We start from the raw sequence: 18,743 nt of genomic DNA on the forward strand, positions 1-18,743 counted from the left end.
AGAGGTTGGAGGCTGCCAAAACGTGTGTAAACCCTTACAAGAAGCTTAGCCACGTTTTTGAGCCTTAAGGGGTCTTTATATAATTGGGCTATTAGGGTTATCTAACAAGGAAACCCTAATTTGGATGCTTAAGCCCTAAGCAACCCATAGACTCCTTTAATTAAGCCCATGGACGATTTCCTTATGGGTTTCCCATTAGAATTCATCCATCCCTTAATAAAGGCAATCCATGGCCCAAATTGCAATTATCTTATAATTACAATTCCAGCCCCTTAAGTTTAATTAATCTCTTTTAGTCACAAAACTAATTACCAATTAATTATTGACTAATATTAATTAAACAATATGATTTCTCCTTTAATATATTATTCCCATAATATATTAATAAATCATATTTAATCCTTTTTCTCCATAATTCATCCTATCAAGTTGCTTTGGTGAAGGCAACCCAAAAGGACCATGCACCTTCGGGTCAAGTACATACCAAAATAGTTATGGACTTAGACACTAATCCAACAGTCTCCCACTTGGATAAGTCTAACAACTATCCTGCGTATGACTTCGGATCCTGATATGCAATCGTAGCTTTCCAAAGCCGTTGTCAACTCTGATCACATTAGATACGCGTGTCCTTAGATAAGGGATCATATATTCCTCCATTCTAGATATCGTCTGAGATATGATTTTTAGTCATTCTCTTTGTACTATATATCGATTTCTGATTTATGACGACAGACTAATTGAACAAATCAAATTAGCCCTAGCCCGGCTGAGCATTTACGTTTGTCATCACTAAACCATCGAGGGGTCCAAAGATATCACTTTTATCCTTCTTTGGATAAAAGGAACGGATAAACTTTGATACAATGCTTGCTTGCACTCACTAACCAAATCACACACAACAATATGTTTTATAACACCAAGTTACTAGTGCATTTACATATTATCAATGTGCAACCGATTAGCAAGATACAACTCACACATCTCGGTTTCAAGAATATAAGATATTATCGTCTCACTAATCACTCGTGATATAATCCATGGAGTGATCCAAGTGAGCGTGGGTTTAATCCAATGCTCAAATCATATTCATAAGCACTCATGAACGTTGCAGCAAACATTTGGTTATGTCTAATACTCTTTTAGACAATCCACACACCAATTCACGACAGTCTTCATTCATATCTACTTCCAACATATGAACGACTGTGGCCCGTTTGAATAATTCGATTATTCTTAATAAACTCAATTATTCTGGAAGTCAAAAAATGCAAATGTGAAACAAAAGAATAATACTAATCCCATATGGCCTCAAACCTTTGAGTATAAACAAAACACGTTTTATTTATCACCATATCGATTACTCATTATTTGTCGTTTCGGGTAATCAACCTTTTACTTGAATAATTACACTTTTCCCATGCTCCTAGCATGCACACAATGTTTACCTATGGTTCTTACTTTTGTGAAATAGACAAATTGAACACATTTCCAATCATTCTCATTTTACAACTCCATATCAAATTCTTGTTACTTATAGAATATACTAGATTCTAACACTTTATGCAACGATCCTTTTGTAATGTCACTGCACCAAAGTCTCAAAGACTATTGCCAATGATATTACAAAGTCCTCTATCGGAGATTGTTACAAGACAATTCCTTAGATACGATGTCTCTCACTCAAAGTACATTCCTTTGAACATCCTTTTGCATAAAGGTTTCTAATCTAGTCATAGATTTTCAATATTTACTTCCCAATATGGACACGCTTCCATATTTTCCATATGACAATTAATTTCTTAATAGAATCTTTTCTATTCATCATAATGTCAATATGGTCCATTCAATACCATGCTTCCAACTACTCACAAGCAATCAATCCTCGTCGAACTTTGGATTGTCCTTTGATAGTTGTTTAATTATTTTAGTCAAAACCGATTCTAGTCCCTTTTCCCTCTAAATGCGCTAGACATTTGGAAAATTTTAGAATGGTCAAACATTAAATCATTTGCAATCGATCCTATACCCGAAGCGTATGAGACACGACGCATAATGTTTTATTTGCTATGTTTTCAAAATTCGAATTGTGAAGAGGAATGCCGTAATCATAATCGAAACTTTAAGAACACACTATGTACCCTTGACTAAGTTTATTAACATTTCTCAACCTAATCCTTTAGATTTGAAATGAAGCATAATATTTTCTCCCTTAATTATAGCAAAAAAAACCTTTCAACTCTTACAACTTTGCAAAGTATGACTCTTGTGTTCTATAATTAATATTGCCAACTATGCAATACGTGCCTTAGTAATCATACAATCATAACATTTATGCTCCCACTATCATGATGATTATTATAAAACATAACACTTATGCTCCCACTAGCTTCGACATGTATTCATAAACATCTTAACTTTCAGAAAAACAATACTTATTGAATTTCTTAAGTCCATGTTTCTAATACTTAGTGCTTTGATAATCTTTTATCAAGGCTTCTTGAACTTATACACCTTTGCCTTAGATAGTTCATATGTGTGTCTTAACAATTAAGACTAATTGCCAAACCTCACAATTCAAATTATGGAAAGGCATACCGTAACCATGATCGAATTCAAGAATGCAATTTTACAATCACTATCTTTTTAAAATCTTTCTTAGTGAAAGCATTTCCTCACAATCATTTTCATTAAGGAGGAAATCTTATGACACTTAGATTTAAATGGTGTATTTGTTCCTATCCATGTGAATTTGTTAAAACCAAAGTTTACGACAAATTCAAACTCATATGGATCGAACTTTCTTAATCTTGATTTCTTGCCTTATGGTAGCACAACTGCCCACCACGTCTTCCAAGTAGTTAAGCAGCTCACCTTTTCCTATCAATGTACTTTCCATTGATCAAGGTCCTTGCCTTTTATGCATTCAAATGAGAACTCATAGGACTCACATGCGTAATTAACTCGATTGGATTGGCACAGAAACAAAATAATGTCTTCACGATAGGTTGTAAACCTCAACTCGTGTGCTAGTGATGATCGATAAGGTTTATTTGATTTGTTCTTGAAACTTTTCAAGACTATTAAGACTCCCAATGACTCCTTGACATATACGATTCACTTATCAAAACATTTCTTGACAAACAAATATTCAAGAGTTAGTGTAGCTTTTATTAAAACAAAACAGTTCATAATTTTGGTCTTAGTTGGTCTTTGTCTTATCCAAGACATCACAACTTTCCACAATTGATGAAGTATGATTGACTTCTTGATTTAACCATTTCTTCAATCTTTGATTCCTCTTCTTGGACATACAATTGTACCAAGACTCATATAGAGGATCAATTGAGATATGGTTCTTAATCATTAAGACCTATCATAAAGCATAAAAGGTACTCTCCCTTCTTCTTAGAATGGAGAAACTTTTATCTCTCTGCCTACTTGATTCTTGTTATTCGTTCTACTATTGATCTAAACCCTTTAATCAATTCAGAATTACACTTAATCTTGTAAGTATAATCATATTTACCAAACCTTTAGTAAATCATGACGAATATATTTGTTACTCTTATGGTGAACTTGATCAACACACAACTTTGTGTACTCGATCTCCTAGTCCTTCACTTGACACTTTGTCAATGAATTAGTCTAATTTCCAAATACAAAATTTCTCATTCATCATGCAACCAAGTTGCGTGATTCCAAATTTCTATCCAATTGAAACTTTGGGCGATGAGAAACTCTCCCTATTTGGTAAATTCTCGACGTTTCCATAAATAACATAACTAAGAATCATATCCATTCGTTGTAGAAATATGCAAACATCAATTTTCATAACAATTTCATTGCAAGGAAGTAAACAAATAAATAAGTTAAACAAAATTTATTTTATTTATAAAAGCAGCGGAAAAACATTTGTCCTTACAATGCAAAATCTATTGAAAACTATGTAAAAGGAAAATTTCTAACAACTCTATCATAACTATCTAAGCTCAAAATCCAATCTTCAAGTCCATGCGATCGAGATCCATCTCTTGTGATTAGATTCATCTTGCTTTCTTATCAAGCTTCCTTTCTTTTCACCGATCCTACAAAACATTCAAATGTAATCTTATCACATCATGTATTAAGAATCAATGAATAGGAACGTAACGGAGTTAGATAGTGGATTTTACCTGAAGCGTAGTCATACTTTTGACTCTCCCATCTCTTAGATCTCTTAGGTAAATAGGGCAACTTCGTCTCCAATGCCCCTTCTCTTGGCAATAAAATCAAATTGACTCTTTTGGAACAACACATGGAACTACTTCAGACATCGCCTTTCTCCTATGATCAAACTTTTCGATCATTGCATGTCTTTCATTGCCATTGTCTATATCCATAGAGGTCTCGAAGGCAGATTCACCAATCAACTTTGCTTTTCTATTGCGCCAAACCATTGCTGATTCAGCAGCAATAAGCATATAGGTGATATCAATAAGGGTCACGTCGTGGTTCATCATATAGTACTCTCTTATGAACTCACTATACGAGTTAGGAAGTGACTGAAGAACCCAATCAACAGCCATCGCTTCACCGACAATGGATCCCATCATTCTTAACCTATCAATGTGTGACTTCATCCCTAAGACGTGCGCACACACCGACTATCCTTCTTTATGTTTACTTGACAAAAGGGCTTGAGTGATATTGAACCTTTCAATTTTACAATCTTGTGGGTTAGGGAGAATAGTTGAAAGAGGAGGAGGAAGTGAAGCATGATTTCTTGTTCCTCGATCGAATCGTGGAATATCATCTTCATGTGGAATGCTTGTTCCACGGGATTCGGGAAGACCATAGTTGTCGAACTTTGACATCTACAAAACAGGAGAAAAACGAATTCAAGTTAGTTGATTGATTGAGTCCTTGGTAAATCACCCAAATGAAATACTAAGGCTAGGACCCAACACAATATTCTACAACTCGGGAAAGGGATGCCGTAACCCTAATTGCAGAATATTTGAAGGTAAGTGAATGAAGATTCACTAATTTCCACCATGAAAAACGAAAAAGAAATTTAAGTTTTAAATCTATGAAAACTCCTAGATCCTTTGAGATTCATTGAACTTTCAATGGAATGTTTAAATCTCGATATGCCCCTCTTGTTTGTGACTGGGATGCCGAGGATCACAAAGCGGGTGTGAAAAACCATGCAAACTACATGGTGCCCTCACATGTTACAGTCACCTATTCGATGTGCCAGTAAACCACACACGCTCCACCGAACTATGACAAACATTGAGTCACCCTTTTCTACCATTGCTTAGAACCATTTAGTGTGCCGGTAAACCACACACACTCCACTAACGTCTTCGCAAGGGCACAAAGTGTAATTTCATGGAATTGCATCAATTCACTTTGCCTAAGTAACTAAGATTGGGAATTTGAAAAACATTTAGTTACTTTGTATTTCATTATACTTATAATGGAAGGTTTCGTCCTATCCTACCCGTTCGGCTAACGACCCTCCACTAGTCAAGTGTGCGGTGGGTAAGAGTGGATACCCATTCAATCGCCATTTTATAGGCAATTTTCTTAAACACCCCTTATAGACCAGCTTCGTGAATGAGGTCTACTAACGGTAAGACTGACTTTTACTCATACATATATATATATATATATATATATATATATATATATATATAATGTTAGACTTTTAATGTTATATATAGTATAGGGTGTATTTTATACTTTTAAAATAGTATATGGTTAACTTTAACAATTACACTTTTAATTCAATTAAATGGTTAACCTAAACTTTTATGGATTTATTAAACCTCTTTTAATTATACTCCTTAATTAATTAATAAAACCATAAGGGTGTGATTTGAACTTTTCAAAACATTACTAGGGTTTTAGAATTTAACATTCCTAATTAAACTTTTAATCAACTTTTAAATTCGAAAACTTGAGGGCAAATTTTGAAACATTTCAAAACATTAGGGTTAGAATTTAAATATACATCAAAATTAAACTTTTTAATCAAAATTTTAATTCCAAAACTTGATGGCAAGTTTTGAAACATTTCAAAACATTAGGGTTTTAACTATTTAAATTTAAAAACTTCAAAACTTTTGGGTTCAAATTTAAACTATAAAACCTAAAGGGGAAAATATGAAACTTTTCATAACAACAAGGATCAAATAACAAATAATCTAAACTAACATTTAATTACATAATTATCTATATTTGATTTGTTTAATGATTTCTTGCAAAACAGTTTATCAATTTACTCAAAATAATTAATCAATTATCTTATAAGGAAACAATTATCTTATTAATTGATAATTATCTTTAATTAGATCAAGAATATAGTCATATATATCATAAAATCGGATTTATATTGATCTAACATGATTAGGTAACTATCGATATGTAAAAACAGTAAGAAATCCCGAGATAAGCATTATCTGACGAGTTGACTCGTCGAGTCAGGCATGGACTCGTCGAGTCTGCATGGACTCAGCGAGTTCAACCATGGACTCGGCGAGTCCAGCCTCCAGAATCCAAAAAATCGAATTTTCTAGTTATACAATGCATCAATACAATTGAAACCAAGCTAGGCTCTGATACCACTGATGGGTTTTGGACATAAGACATCATATGTGCTCATACAAACCCTAATGCTTGCATCTAGGTTTATCTATTGTATATGCTTTGAATCCAAGACTATAAACCCTAATTCTAGCATGCAAGTAATCATATTAACACGTAATTAGGTTTAAGATCATACCTTGATTATTATGTAGCAATAACAATCCCAAATCTCCTTGTAATGACTTTGGAATGCTTAGAGTCACAAGTGTCACTCCTCTAATGGTTCACAAACACCATAAGCAAGAGGATGAAGAGGAGAGAGGTTGGAGGCTTTCAAAACGTGTGTAAACCCTTACAAGAAGCTTAGCCACGTTTTTGAGCCTTAAGGGGTCTTTATATAGTTGGGCTATTAGGGTTATCTAACAAGGAAACCCTAATTTGGATGCTTAAGCCATAAGCAACCCATAGACTCCTTTAATTAAGCCCATGGACGATTTCCTAATGGGTTTCCCATTAGAATTCGTCCATCCCTTAATACAAGGCAATCCATGGCCCAAATTGCAATTATCTTATAATTACAATTCCAGTCCCTTAAGTTTAATTAATCTCTTTTAGTCACAAAACTAATTACCAATTAATTATTAACTAATATTAATTAAACAATATGATTTCTCCTTTAATATATTATTCCCATAACATATTAATAAATCATATTTAATCCTTTCTCTCCATAATTCATCCTATCAAGTTGCTTTGGTGAAGGCAACCCAAAAGGACCATGCACCATCGGGTCAAGTACATACCAAAATAGTTATGGACTTAGACACTAATCCAACAATATATATATATATATATATATATATATATATATATATATATATATATATATATATATATATATGATATAACATTGTGGGATTGAAATCCCTATGTACTCACCAGGTTTCCCAACCTGACCCACTCCAATTTATTTATATCACAAGTGTTGATATGAAGTCACATTACACTGAGAGATTAAGGAGATATAAATCACTAGTGATAATGAATGTACGTTCTGTTTATGCTTATGTTTCTGTATTGACGATGACATCCCAAATGTTTTAAAATGAATAAAAATACTTTTCTTCGGAAGTGCTTTGATAACGTATTTATCATGTTTTAGTGGGAACAAATTCCACAACATTTTTATTATAAGAGGTACTCTAATTTTTATAAAGTATAAACAAAATTGGTCTTTTCTGGCCTTAAAAATGCGGATGTCACAGTTGGTATCAGAGCATTAGTTTAAGAGAACTAGGAATATGGATTTATTTCTAGAATTAAACTTAGAGTGCTAAGCGATAACTGTGAGGTGTGAGCACTAGCTTATTTTGGGAATTGTGCCTATTTGTTAAATGCTTGTGCCTGATATGCTGTTATTTGTTCGGATCTATGGTCTATTGCCGACCGGATCTGGAAACCTTATGTGTTTAGAATTCTAAGCGTTTAACTACGATATTAGAACTAGCATATAAACGTTTCAGGGGTGATAAGGATGATTTAAACATCAATCCTAAATAAAAATCTAGATTCACCTTATTCGGTATATAGATCAAGATGGCAAGGACCCGTAGCGGAAACGTGAATGCAAATGGAAACCGAGATCAGCCCCTAGTGATTGAGAAAATACCGGTTGTGGTGGCCGCTGTTGAGCTAATAACGATGGCCGGAGTGCAAGCGATGATCCAGGCAATGTTGGATCGTCAAATGGAGGAAACCATACGTCTGCTCCAACAAAATCGAGAGGAAGCGACCATACAGATCGAACAGCCCGAGTTGAACAAAGGGCAGACTGAGGAGGGGAACTACAGTGGAACCGTTGGTCAAGTCAACCCACCAATAGTTCGACAAAACAAACAAGATGACGGAGTCAAGAGGAATGGATGCAAGTACAAGGATTTTCTGACTTGCAAGCCATCGACTTTCACTGGAATGGAAGATCCGATCGGGTTCATGGATTGGATCTCGGAGATAGAGTTAGCTTTCATGATGTGTGGTTGCAGAGGCAAACTACAAAGCACATTTACGGTATGCCAGTTCATAGGAGGTGCGGTTCGTTGGTGGAACACTCTGGGGAAGACTCTAAGCCCCAATGAGCCCCTTCAACTGATGTGGGTAGAGTTTTTGGTGCAGTTCAAATGTAGATACTGCTCAGCCCAAAATCTGCTTGAGCTAGAAAACCAATTCCTTACCTTGAAGAAAGGAAGCATGTCTATTGATGAATACAACAACAAATTCACAGAGAAGATGGAGTTCGCCGTACATCTTGTTCCGGATGAGCTGACGAAAATCGACAAGTATGAAAAAGGACTTCCATGGGAGTATGCGGTGCCAGTGCGTCAGGCACCTACTTTGGAGGCAACTATCTGGGCTGCCAAGTCGGTTGAGGAGATGATCAAGGGAAGAGCCGCCAACAAGACCGAGGTCGGCGAAAAGAGGAAGTTTGAGGGGTCTGTGAAGCCCGATGAGAGAAGCAAGTCCAGTACAAGGAAGTTTAGTGGAGGAGGGAGTGAAGAAAGATGGTGCGAGAAGTGCAAAAAGAAACACTCTGGAAAATGCGGTGAGGAGGTGACTTATTTCAAGTGTGGGAAGCATGGGCATTATGCCAACGAGTGTAAAGTCAATAAAAGGGTGTGTTACGAATGTAATGAGGAAGGGCACTTCAAGCAAGATTGCCCAAAGAGAGAAGGGGAAACGAAGCCAAATGTGCCACCAAAACCAAAGGTAAGAGCATTCCATATGATCCTAGACGAAGCAGCTGACGATGCAAGGAATCAGGAATGAGGATCTATGAAGTAGTCGTGTAAATAGTACCATGTGGTGTAGCATATTAGAGGCATAGTATAGGTTGAACTTGAACACCTATGTAATCGTTTCGAGAAATAATATAAAACCTTCGTTTTGTTATCTGATGTGTTGAATGATTGTGTGATTTGTTGCATGGTGACTTGGGAAACTGCGGGACAATACTTGGGACGCGTATGAGTAGGTGTGAATAGTAGTAGAGGCTTATACTACCGGAAGCACAGGACTCACACTTGGATCAGGGAAAGTCACAAGGTTACCAAGAAACTAGTAATTTGTATCGTTTTATTCAAGAATATCGTTACCATCGTTTCGGTAATGACTAAGAAGGTGATTGTTATACCAACCCTAGCGGTCATATCAAATTGAATCTGTCTACGATAAGTATGATAAATAGTTCAGAGAATCAAGTCCGATGTAGCAACTGACTTAAGCTAAAAGCTTGAAGAGAAAAACAATCAAAGTGATCAGTAGAGGTATCACGATAGTTGCTTGTAGCTAGAAATGCTACCTTTTAAGATGAGATTGGAACATGAACGAAAGTATAGTATATTCTGGAAGACTCTAAGAGACCTGAGTCTAAGCATGGGAACATACGATGATAAGTCATTAGAATATGACACATCGGTCTATTTTAGTAATAAAATAACTTATCTTAAGTTTGCTAAGAAGAAGAAGCAATCTCTAGTAAGGATCGAGATTGTGACTTGAAGGTCATTATTTGGAGTCTAATGTGAGATAGGGAGCAAGTGCAAGATCGAGCACCACCTGCAATCAGGAAGTCTTAGAGTTAGATATTCGTTCAAAGAAACATCAACGTTACGGTTATTACTTAGGATGAAGAGATAACGTATGGAGTCATCATGTGACCCTATTTCATTGATGATTCCGGGATGTAATCATCCTAAGGGGGAGATAGTTGTAACGCCCGTAGATCTGGGCTAATCAATTTAGAGATAATAAAGGTCGAAAACGAATTTTTGACAAAATACTATTTAGAATAAATAATCTTAACCAATCTTTATAATACATCTCAAGGGCCTTGTACATATAAAGAACGCCAAAATCCGAGTTATAACGAAGAAGTTATGGCCCGTCGAAGTTTTACGGCAAAACCGACACGCCACCGGGAGACGTAAATAGTGAATTTTTGATAAAGGGATTTTTAGCCTTATCGATCCAAATAAAATTTGTAGTATATGTTAAACCGAGAACATACAAAAAAAGAACGCCCAAATCTGACTTCGTATGAAGAAGTTATGAATTTTATAAGATTTGGCATAGCAGTGTATGACCCGAAACTCGAATTTTAGTTCGGGCGTTTTTTGGACTACACGACCTAAATGAGAACTGAAGATCTCATTAATAGGAACTCAACGGTAAAAAGACAGATGAAAACAGAGTACGTATGTAGAAGTTATGAATTTTACGCGGACATTTAACAGTATAATCTCCTCGTACTGTTAAATTTAAGATCGGTTAGGATTAGCCGATGGAGACAAAATGAAAGTTGTAGATCTTATTTTTAGCTACGTGTGGATATAAATAATGTCAAAAACGAATGTCGTATGCGAAAGTTGCGGATTTTAGAAGTTAGAAGTGTGTTGTGCGAAAATGGGTGATGTGACACAATCTTGTCCATTGCTAACTCACCAAGTCTTTCCACTAGATGGTGACATGTGACACCTAGTTCAGACATTTTCACCCTATAAATAGAACCTCTCCCACCCTTATTTTCTTCACACATTTCCCATTCTTTCTTCTCTTTAATCCCTCTCTCTAGAACCTCTCTCTAGCCTTGAAACCCCCCGAAAAAGCCTAGGGAACCTCCCTAGCACGAGGAGGAAGCACCAGAGTGATCGACGACTCCGAGAAGAAGAGCTTTCCGGATCGGGAATGCTGCTCCAAACAAAGCCCAGTTTTCTATAAAACTCGTTGTAAGTGAGCTACGCCTACGCTATTTTTAATATATTTTTTATTTAATTATAGTAACGTTATTAGGAACTTATAATAAGTACTTGGGCTATTATTATGGGTTATATAAGTATTGTTTAATGCTTATATAATAGTAATAATAGCTAGACTATTAATTAGTCTCAAGAAATAATAGACTAAACTCTAGTGTTAATAACACTAGGTTTTGTTGAAGGAAATTATTTTTAAGAAGCGAAGCGCTGTCTGAGTTCGGAATCACCACCTTTTCAAGTGAGTGCATAGTCCCTTTCATGAACATGATTTTAATACAATTATTGATTGAAGTATTAGTTATATGTTTATGTGCGAGTTAATTGATGTTGCCTGAAATACGTGTTAAAGAGCATACATGATTATACATGATGATTTAGGATAAAGAGTAAACCTAAATTAATTATGAGGAATATTGGGTAGTATTTTCTTACGAGTACGAATGAGTTATACTCAAAGAATAGAACTTTAGTATATGTCATTAATCCGGGAGCATGGATTAGAGATAGTCATCGTCCTCAGTCCGCGAGTATGGATAGGACATAGTCATTCGTCGTTAATCCGGGAGAATGGATTTACGCATAGATACTTGTCCCTAATCCGAGAGTATGAAATGGGCACAATTATTAATCCGAGAGCAGGAATTAGATCCGAGATTATGGGTTAAGTAAGAGGTAAAATTTAAGGTCCGAGAGTATGGATAGTCTCGTTGTAAGGATTAACGGGGTGGGGTAAGAGTTGCTTATGTATATATGGTGAAATTGTATATTTTGTGAATTCTAATATATATATATATATATATATATATATATATATATATATATATATATATATATATATATATATATATATAAACATTGTGGGATTGAAATCCCTATGTACCCACCAGGTTTCCCATACCTAACCCACTCCAGTTTATTTATATCACAAGTGTTGATATGAAGTCACATGACACTAGAGATTAAGGAGATATAAATCACTAGTGATAATGAATGTACGTTCTGTTTATGCTTATATTTCTGTATTGACAATGACATCCTAAATGTTTTAAAATGAATAAAAATACTTTTCTTCGGAAGTGCTTTGATAACGTATGTATCATGTTTTAGTGGGAACAAATTCCGCAACATTTTTATTAAAAGAGGTACTCTGATTTTTATAAACCATAAACAAAATTGGTCTTTTCTAGCCGTGAAATGGTGATGTCACACATTCTCCCCAAATTCTATAGTCAGACTAGCTTGAAAACGCATCGCTCTTGCAATTTCTAAAAGATGCTTATGTTTTCTTTCAACGACGTTGTTTTGTTGTGTGGTGTACATGTACACATGAGGTCTCTAAAATAATATCATGATATTCATAAAAATTTGTCATAACATTGGAGGTTAATTTCCCCCCATTATCACTGTGTATTTTCTTGATTCTTCCATTATATTTGGTCAAGACCATGTTGTAAAAATTAACTAAGAATGAACTTGTGCCAGACTTGTTTTTCATAAAGTAGACCCATGTGGTTGTACTATAATCATCTACTGTTGTAAGAAAATATCGAGCTCCTGACATTAAAGGTACCTGATACCCACCCTATATATCTTAGTGAATATAATCAAAACATGAAGTGGTTTTAATATTACCATCAAAAACCGGTAACTGAGTCTGTTTAGCTCATACAAAGGAATCACAATTATCAATACTAGCTACGTTACCTATAGAGTTAATTTGTTGAAGTTTATAATTTGATGTATGACCTAGTCTTCTATGCCAAATTTCAAAATTCATAGCGACAACTATAGTAGTAGTTCTCGTGTCCATCCTTTATATGTATCCATCCTCTATATATGATAGAGACCATCCCTATATCTCCCCATGCCAATCAAATTCCTCGAGTGTAAGTTCTATAAATAACAATAATCGGGAAAGAAGGTTACAGAACAGTTAAGCCCTTTGGTGATTTTGATAACAGATAACAAGTTGCATTTAAAATCAGGAATATATGGAATGTCATTGACATCCAAATCGTTTGGTAATTGTGCACTTCTAACGCCTTTTATTGCAAATTTTTTTACATTAGGAATTTTAATGGGTACCCCGTCGTGAGATTTCTTTAGAGATGTTAAGACAGAATCACTACATGAAATATGTTCAGTAACTCCAAATTCAATACCCAAGGAGAAGTGAAATCGATTTTATCTGCCATGTTTACTTATGGTTTAGGTGGATCATTCAGTTGTATTATGATTCTTTTGTATCATTAAAAGTTGAGGCCGGGTATTAGGCTAGTCTCAAGTTCGACTACAACAACCTTACGTTTCGCCTTAGGGTTTTCTTGATTTGTTTGTCGGTCTTCGTTGATGAGTTTCCTACCAATCTGGGTATCCGATTTTTTCTTTTTTTTCAAAACAGTCGTTAATGCTGTGGCTATTCTTCCCAAAATGTTTGTATTTTAAATTTCTCTTGTGAACAAGACTTTTGTCATGTATATTTGGGTTCAGATTTGATAGGTGGCGACTTCAGCATAAGTTTTGCAGGACATAGTAATACTCCTTTGTTGTTCATCTTCTGCAACCATGTGATAAACAGTAACAAGGGTCAGCATTGGTTTGATGCTAAGCACTTGAGTTCTAACAGTTCCAAACTCTTCGTTCAGGCCCATCAAGAACTCGTAGACATCTTCTTTCTCCTTCTCCTCAGTGAGCCTTTTTCTAACATTTCAAGAATACTTTCTACATGTACACCTAGGCTATGAAGAGAAGGATTGAATGTCATCCTAGATTCCTGTTAGTTTTGTGAAATATGTTGAAACAGACATGCCTTCTTGCCTCATTGAAGTAAGCTTCCGCTTTAGCTCTTATGGTGCACTCTCTTTTCCGAAGCATTCCTCAAGATCTTGCCAGATGTCTCTTGTTGTGCGTGAGTATTTTACATTGTCTCAGATCTCCTTTTCCATATAAATAGTCAACCAGCCTTTGACAATGCATCGCTGTGTTGCCATGCCATAAGACCTGATGAGTTTTCCGTTGATCGTTCCAGGGTGTCATCGATGAAGTCGACCCTATTCTTTACGAATATAAAGTATTTGATTTCTATAGACCAATCTGCGTAGTTTCCATCATTTAGTGTTTTGTTGACACGCAGTTGGCGAGGGTAATCGTTTGGGTGAATATAAAATGGAGAGTTGGGGTCATCTGATGGATTGGTTGACGAACCTGATTCAGTAACAACATGGGTAATGGCGCTTCAGAGTTTTCAAATGGATCAAGACACCCACTCTCATACCATAAGGAAAACAAAAATAGGTTAACAACAACAATTGAAAATATATATAGGAATATAGCTTAATAACAAGCAAAAATAGAATAAGGAAATTAGATCGGTAAGCAAAAATAAACTGAATCCTAATCAAACTCAAACTCCTTTACAATAAATTAAAAGTTGAATGCCCACTTTCATATTGTTATAGTATAGTTATGTTTAAAGACTTTTAAAAAAGTTTGATAAAATCTTTATACTTTTTTTTTTTATTGTTAGAAGAAATTTATTTTGTTTTGCAATGAAATACTGAAATGGTAACATGGGATCCGAAGATATGTATGCTGAAAGTGGAGTGGGAAATGGGAATTGGTTAAAGATTCGCTAATCCATTCAAACCACTCCTTGATACCCTTTTTCAAATATTTTACTTCTCATTGCCCCCATCACACGCTTTTTTATGACTTCTTGTCTCTCATCTTCAGCTATATTTCTGAACCACAATTTAAATAAAATTGAGATGAGATTCTAAATATATAAATATCCGATAACTGTTTAGATATGATATGATCTAAACATGGTAAAAGGTTAAAATCAGAACTTTATTTATTTATTTTTTATTTTTAAATACGGGTATAAATGGTTTGGACAGGGTTAATTTGTAATTAAAAAATTTGTTTATTGACGTTTTTAAATCGTATAAAAACTATATTCTGTTTATATTTTAAATATTTGAATAACTTTAAAATATATTTCACGAATATAAAAACTACATTATATGTAATATGTCTAGTTAGTCGCGTTTTCAAAACATTGTTTACAATTTACAAATGTTCATTTTCGTTCTATAGAGGTTGAGTGGGACCCACCATAGGTATCAAGTAATAGGGTATTTTCCTACATATGTCACACAAATCAAATAGTATCAAGATTCTAACACACACAATATCCATGGTCTACTTTTACACATAGCCATCTACCTTGATGCCAAATCAAGTAACTTAAACAATGCCCCATGTCTAAAAAAGCTTGCAACAAAACACCCAAATTTGGCATAGTGGTTGTGGAGTTGTTACACAAAACCAAAACCATTTGCCACAAAACAATTCCCATGACTAATACTTATACTCCTTCAATTCTCTCTTCTTTTAGCATCTTTAATCATTTTCATTGCTAATCATGAAAGACTCCTCAAAATCCTGGCAACCCTTTATAGCAAACTGTTGTTCTGTTGAAGATCAAACAGTGTTCAACAATTTTAGCAGATGTAGGACTTCAAGGTCCGATTTCTCAAAGAATGTGACTCCATCACCATCGTTTAGGCACCTATCTTTCTCAGACCTTAGTCAGTCTTCTTCTATGCGTATAAATGAGGACATAGCGCACACTTTTGGTCCTGATTTGTTTGACTTCAAACTCAGTGAGTTACGAGCCATAACTCAAAATTTCTCTATCAACTTCTTGCTTGGGGAAGGTGGGTTTGGTACAGTTCATAAGGGTTATGTGGATGACAACATGAGATGTGGAATGAAGGCACAAGCCGTTGCAGTTAAGCTTCTTGATATTGAAGGGTTGCAAGGACATAGGGAATGGCTAGTAAGTTTAAATAAATAACATTGTTATGATTAGATTAAATATATGATTGATTGTCTACGTATATAATCATTGTTTCTTTTGGGGAAATCATGAAGGCGGAAGTGATATTTCTCGGGCAACTTAGGCATCCTAACTTAGTGAAACTAATCGGATATTGTTGTGAAGAAGAAGAAAGACTCCTAGTGTATGAGTTCATGCCACGTGGAAGCTTGGAAAATCATTTGTTCAAGAGTAAGATGATCATGTTTTCTTTATAAAATTTTCCAATAGTAAGTATGTTGTGGATTGAGCATATTAGCTGTTGTAATTAATACAGGAATCTCAGTTTGCCTACCATGGGGAAACAGATTAAAGATTGCAATAGGTGCTGCTAAAGGGCTCGCATTCTTGCATGGTGCTGATAAGCCTGTTATATATCGCGACTTCAAAACTTCCAATATCTTATTAGATTCGGTAAGCATGTTTTTCTTCACAACTTTGTATTATAATTATATTATATGACTTGTTATAAAAAGTAATACTATAAATGTTTATGATTTATTATCTTTCATGAAATATTAAATAAATAATGTAACTTAATTAAACCCCATGCATTTTTACATTTGGCAGGATTTTAATGCAAAGTTATCAGATTTTGGGTTGGCAACAATGGGTCCCGAAGGATCAAACACTCATGTAACCACTAGAGTCATGGGTACTTATGGTTATGCTGCTCCTGAATATGTCAACACTGGTATTAATTGCTCTAAACTACCTACTCCCCAAACATTACTACTAAAACAAAATAAAACCAAACCAACTATTACTATTCTTCTAAATTTACCTAACACTTTGGTTGACTAGTCTTAATTACTTCTTCAATATGTATTATAAAGACGTAAAAACATGATGAATATAAACCCTCTACTTCTCTTTGTCTATATATAAAGGTTTAACAAATTCATTGCAAAATTGTAGGACATTTGACCACAAAGAGTGACATTTACAGTTTCGGAGTGGTGTTGATAGAACTACTAACTGGAAAAAGGGCAATGGACAAAACGAGGCCTAAGAATGAACAATATCTTGTGGATTGGGCAAAACCGTACATGACTAGCAGTCGAAGATTGCGTTGCATAATTGACCCAAGATTGTCAGGTCAATACTCAGTGAGGGGAGTCAAGGAGATGGCAGTTTTAGCACTAAATTGTGTGAACTTGAACCCTAAAGATAGGCCAAAAATGAATGAAATAATCGAAACTCTAGAAGGCCTTGAAAATCTAAAGGACATGGCAGTGATCTGTGGGCAATGGCCTGTAGCTTCAAGAAAAACCGCTAGAGATGCAGTTTTTTCTCCTAAAGGAAGAAAAGAAATTAATGGTGGTCATATATATTGGAAACAGACTCCTGTTAAAAACATAAAAGTGAAAGGATAATGACTAAAATATAGTGAATTTATTATAAAATTGTGAAGAAAAGTCAACAAGTGCTCCTACTTGTGTACCGATATGCTTATATTATAAGTCATATATACGTATAAATTTTGACAGATATGTGCCCTACATGTATGTCATGCTTGTATTAGATATTTCCTACTACCTTTTTTATTTTGACAATTGTACATGATATGATAGTAGTGTTTAAAAACTTTATATTATAGGGAATTTCACTAATCTAACCAACTTTGTAAGTGTTTTTTGAACAAAATAACCAACTTTCTGAATTTGGCAAGATAACCACGATACATTGCATTCTGGACCCATTTTAAATCGCGTAACCCACATTTATGGTATCCATGTCATTGTGGTCCCCAATCTTTAATATATATTAAAACAAATGTTATGACAACAATCTTAAATAATCAAGACTTTGAGTTTTCCTTAGATGTTTTAAACTCTTACATTAATTTGCTTACGTTACTTTCACTGAATTAATTTCACATATTGTTTATTTGGATAGCATGTTATAATTAAGAACATTTTTAATTATGAAAATGATATTACAATAAATGTTGTATTATATTATAATTAATCTACATTTTTTGAAATAGAATGCATTTAACTCCAATTAAATTTCCTAATTGTCAAACAAAATTTTCTAATCACCTAATATGTAGTTATGTTTTATATTTGAAATTCATTCATAGCGTAGAATTTCAAATCAAATATTAATATCCTTTCCAATTTTCTTTTTTGTAAATTATGTATAATTATAATACCATTCATTTGTTATCACATTTTCACGAAATATATTATCATTCCTTTTTTAAATCATAGCTATTATGTAGAATTTCAAATCAAAGATTGATATCATTTGCAGTTTCGTTTTCTAAATTTTCTATAACTATAATATCATTCATTTTTCATCACATTTTCTTGAAAGATTTTGCTTGCAGCATCACATTCGAATACTCTACATCATCAAAGTCAAATACGCCACCAACTACATCAGGTTAGCAATGATTTTTGATTTAATGCTCAATTCTTTTGCAAATCATATGATTATTGTTTATGTGCAAAATTTATGTGTTACTC

General features: G+C 34.5%; 1 protein-coding gene across 1 annotated transcript; it reads left to right on the forward strand.

Moving 5' to 3' along the window:
• Positions 1-15,721: 15,721 nt before the first annotated feature.
• On the forward strand, positions 15,722-17,825 carry LOC145000314 (Protein kinase superfamily protein). Its single transcript, XM_078959511.1, has 5 exons — positions 15,722-16,230; positions 16,326-16,461; positions 16,547-16,683; positions 16,840-16,963; positions 17,188-17,825. Exons 1-5 carry the CDS (start codon positions 15,814-15,816, stop codon positions 17,643-17,645), a joined length of 1,272 nt encoding a protein of 423 aa, XP_078815637.1. The 5' UTR covers positions 15,722-15,813; the 3' UTR covers positions 17,646-17,825.
• Positions 17,826-18,743: the final 918 nt, after the last annotated feature.

Source organism: Lactuca saligna, chromosome 6, assembly GCF_052625555.1.
Source record: "Lactuca saligna cultivar CGN05327 chromosome 6, ASM5262555v1, whole genome shotgun sequence".
In the NCBI taxonomy this organism is placed as follows: domain Eukaryota; kingdom Viridiplantae; phylum Streptophyta; class Magnoliopsida; order Asterales; family Asteraceae; genus Lactuca; species Lactuca saligna.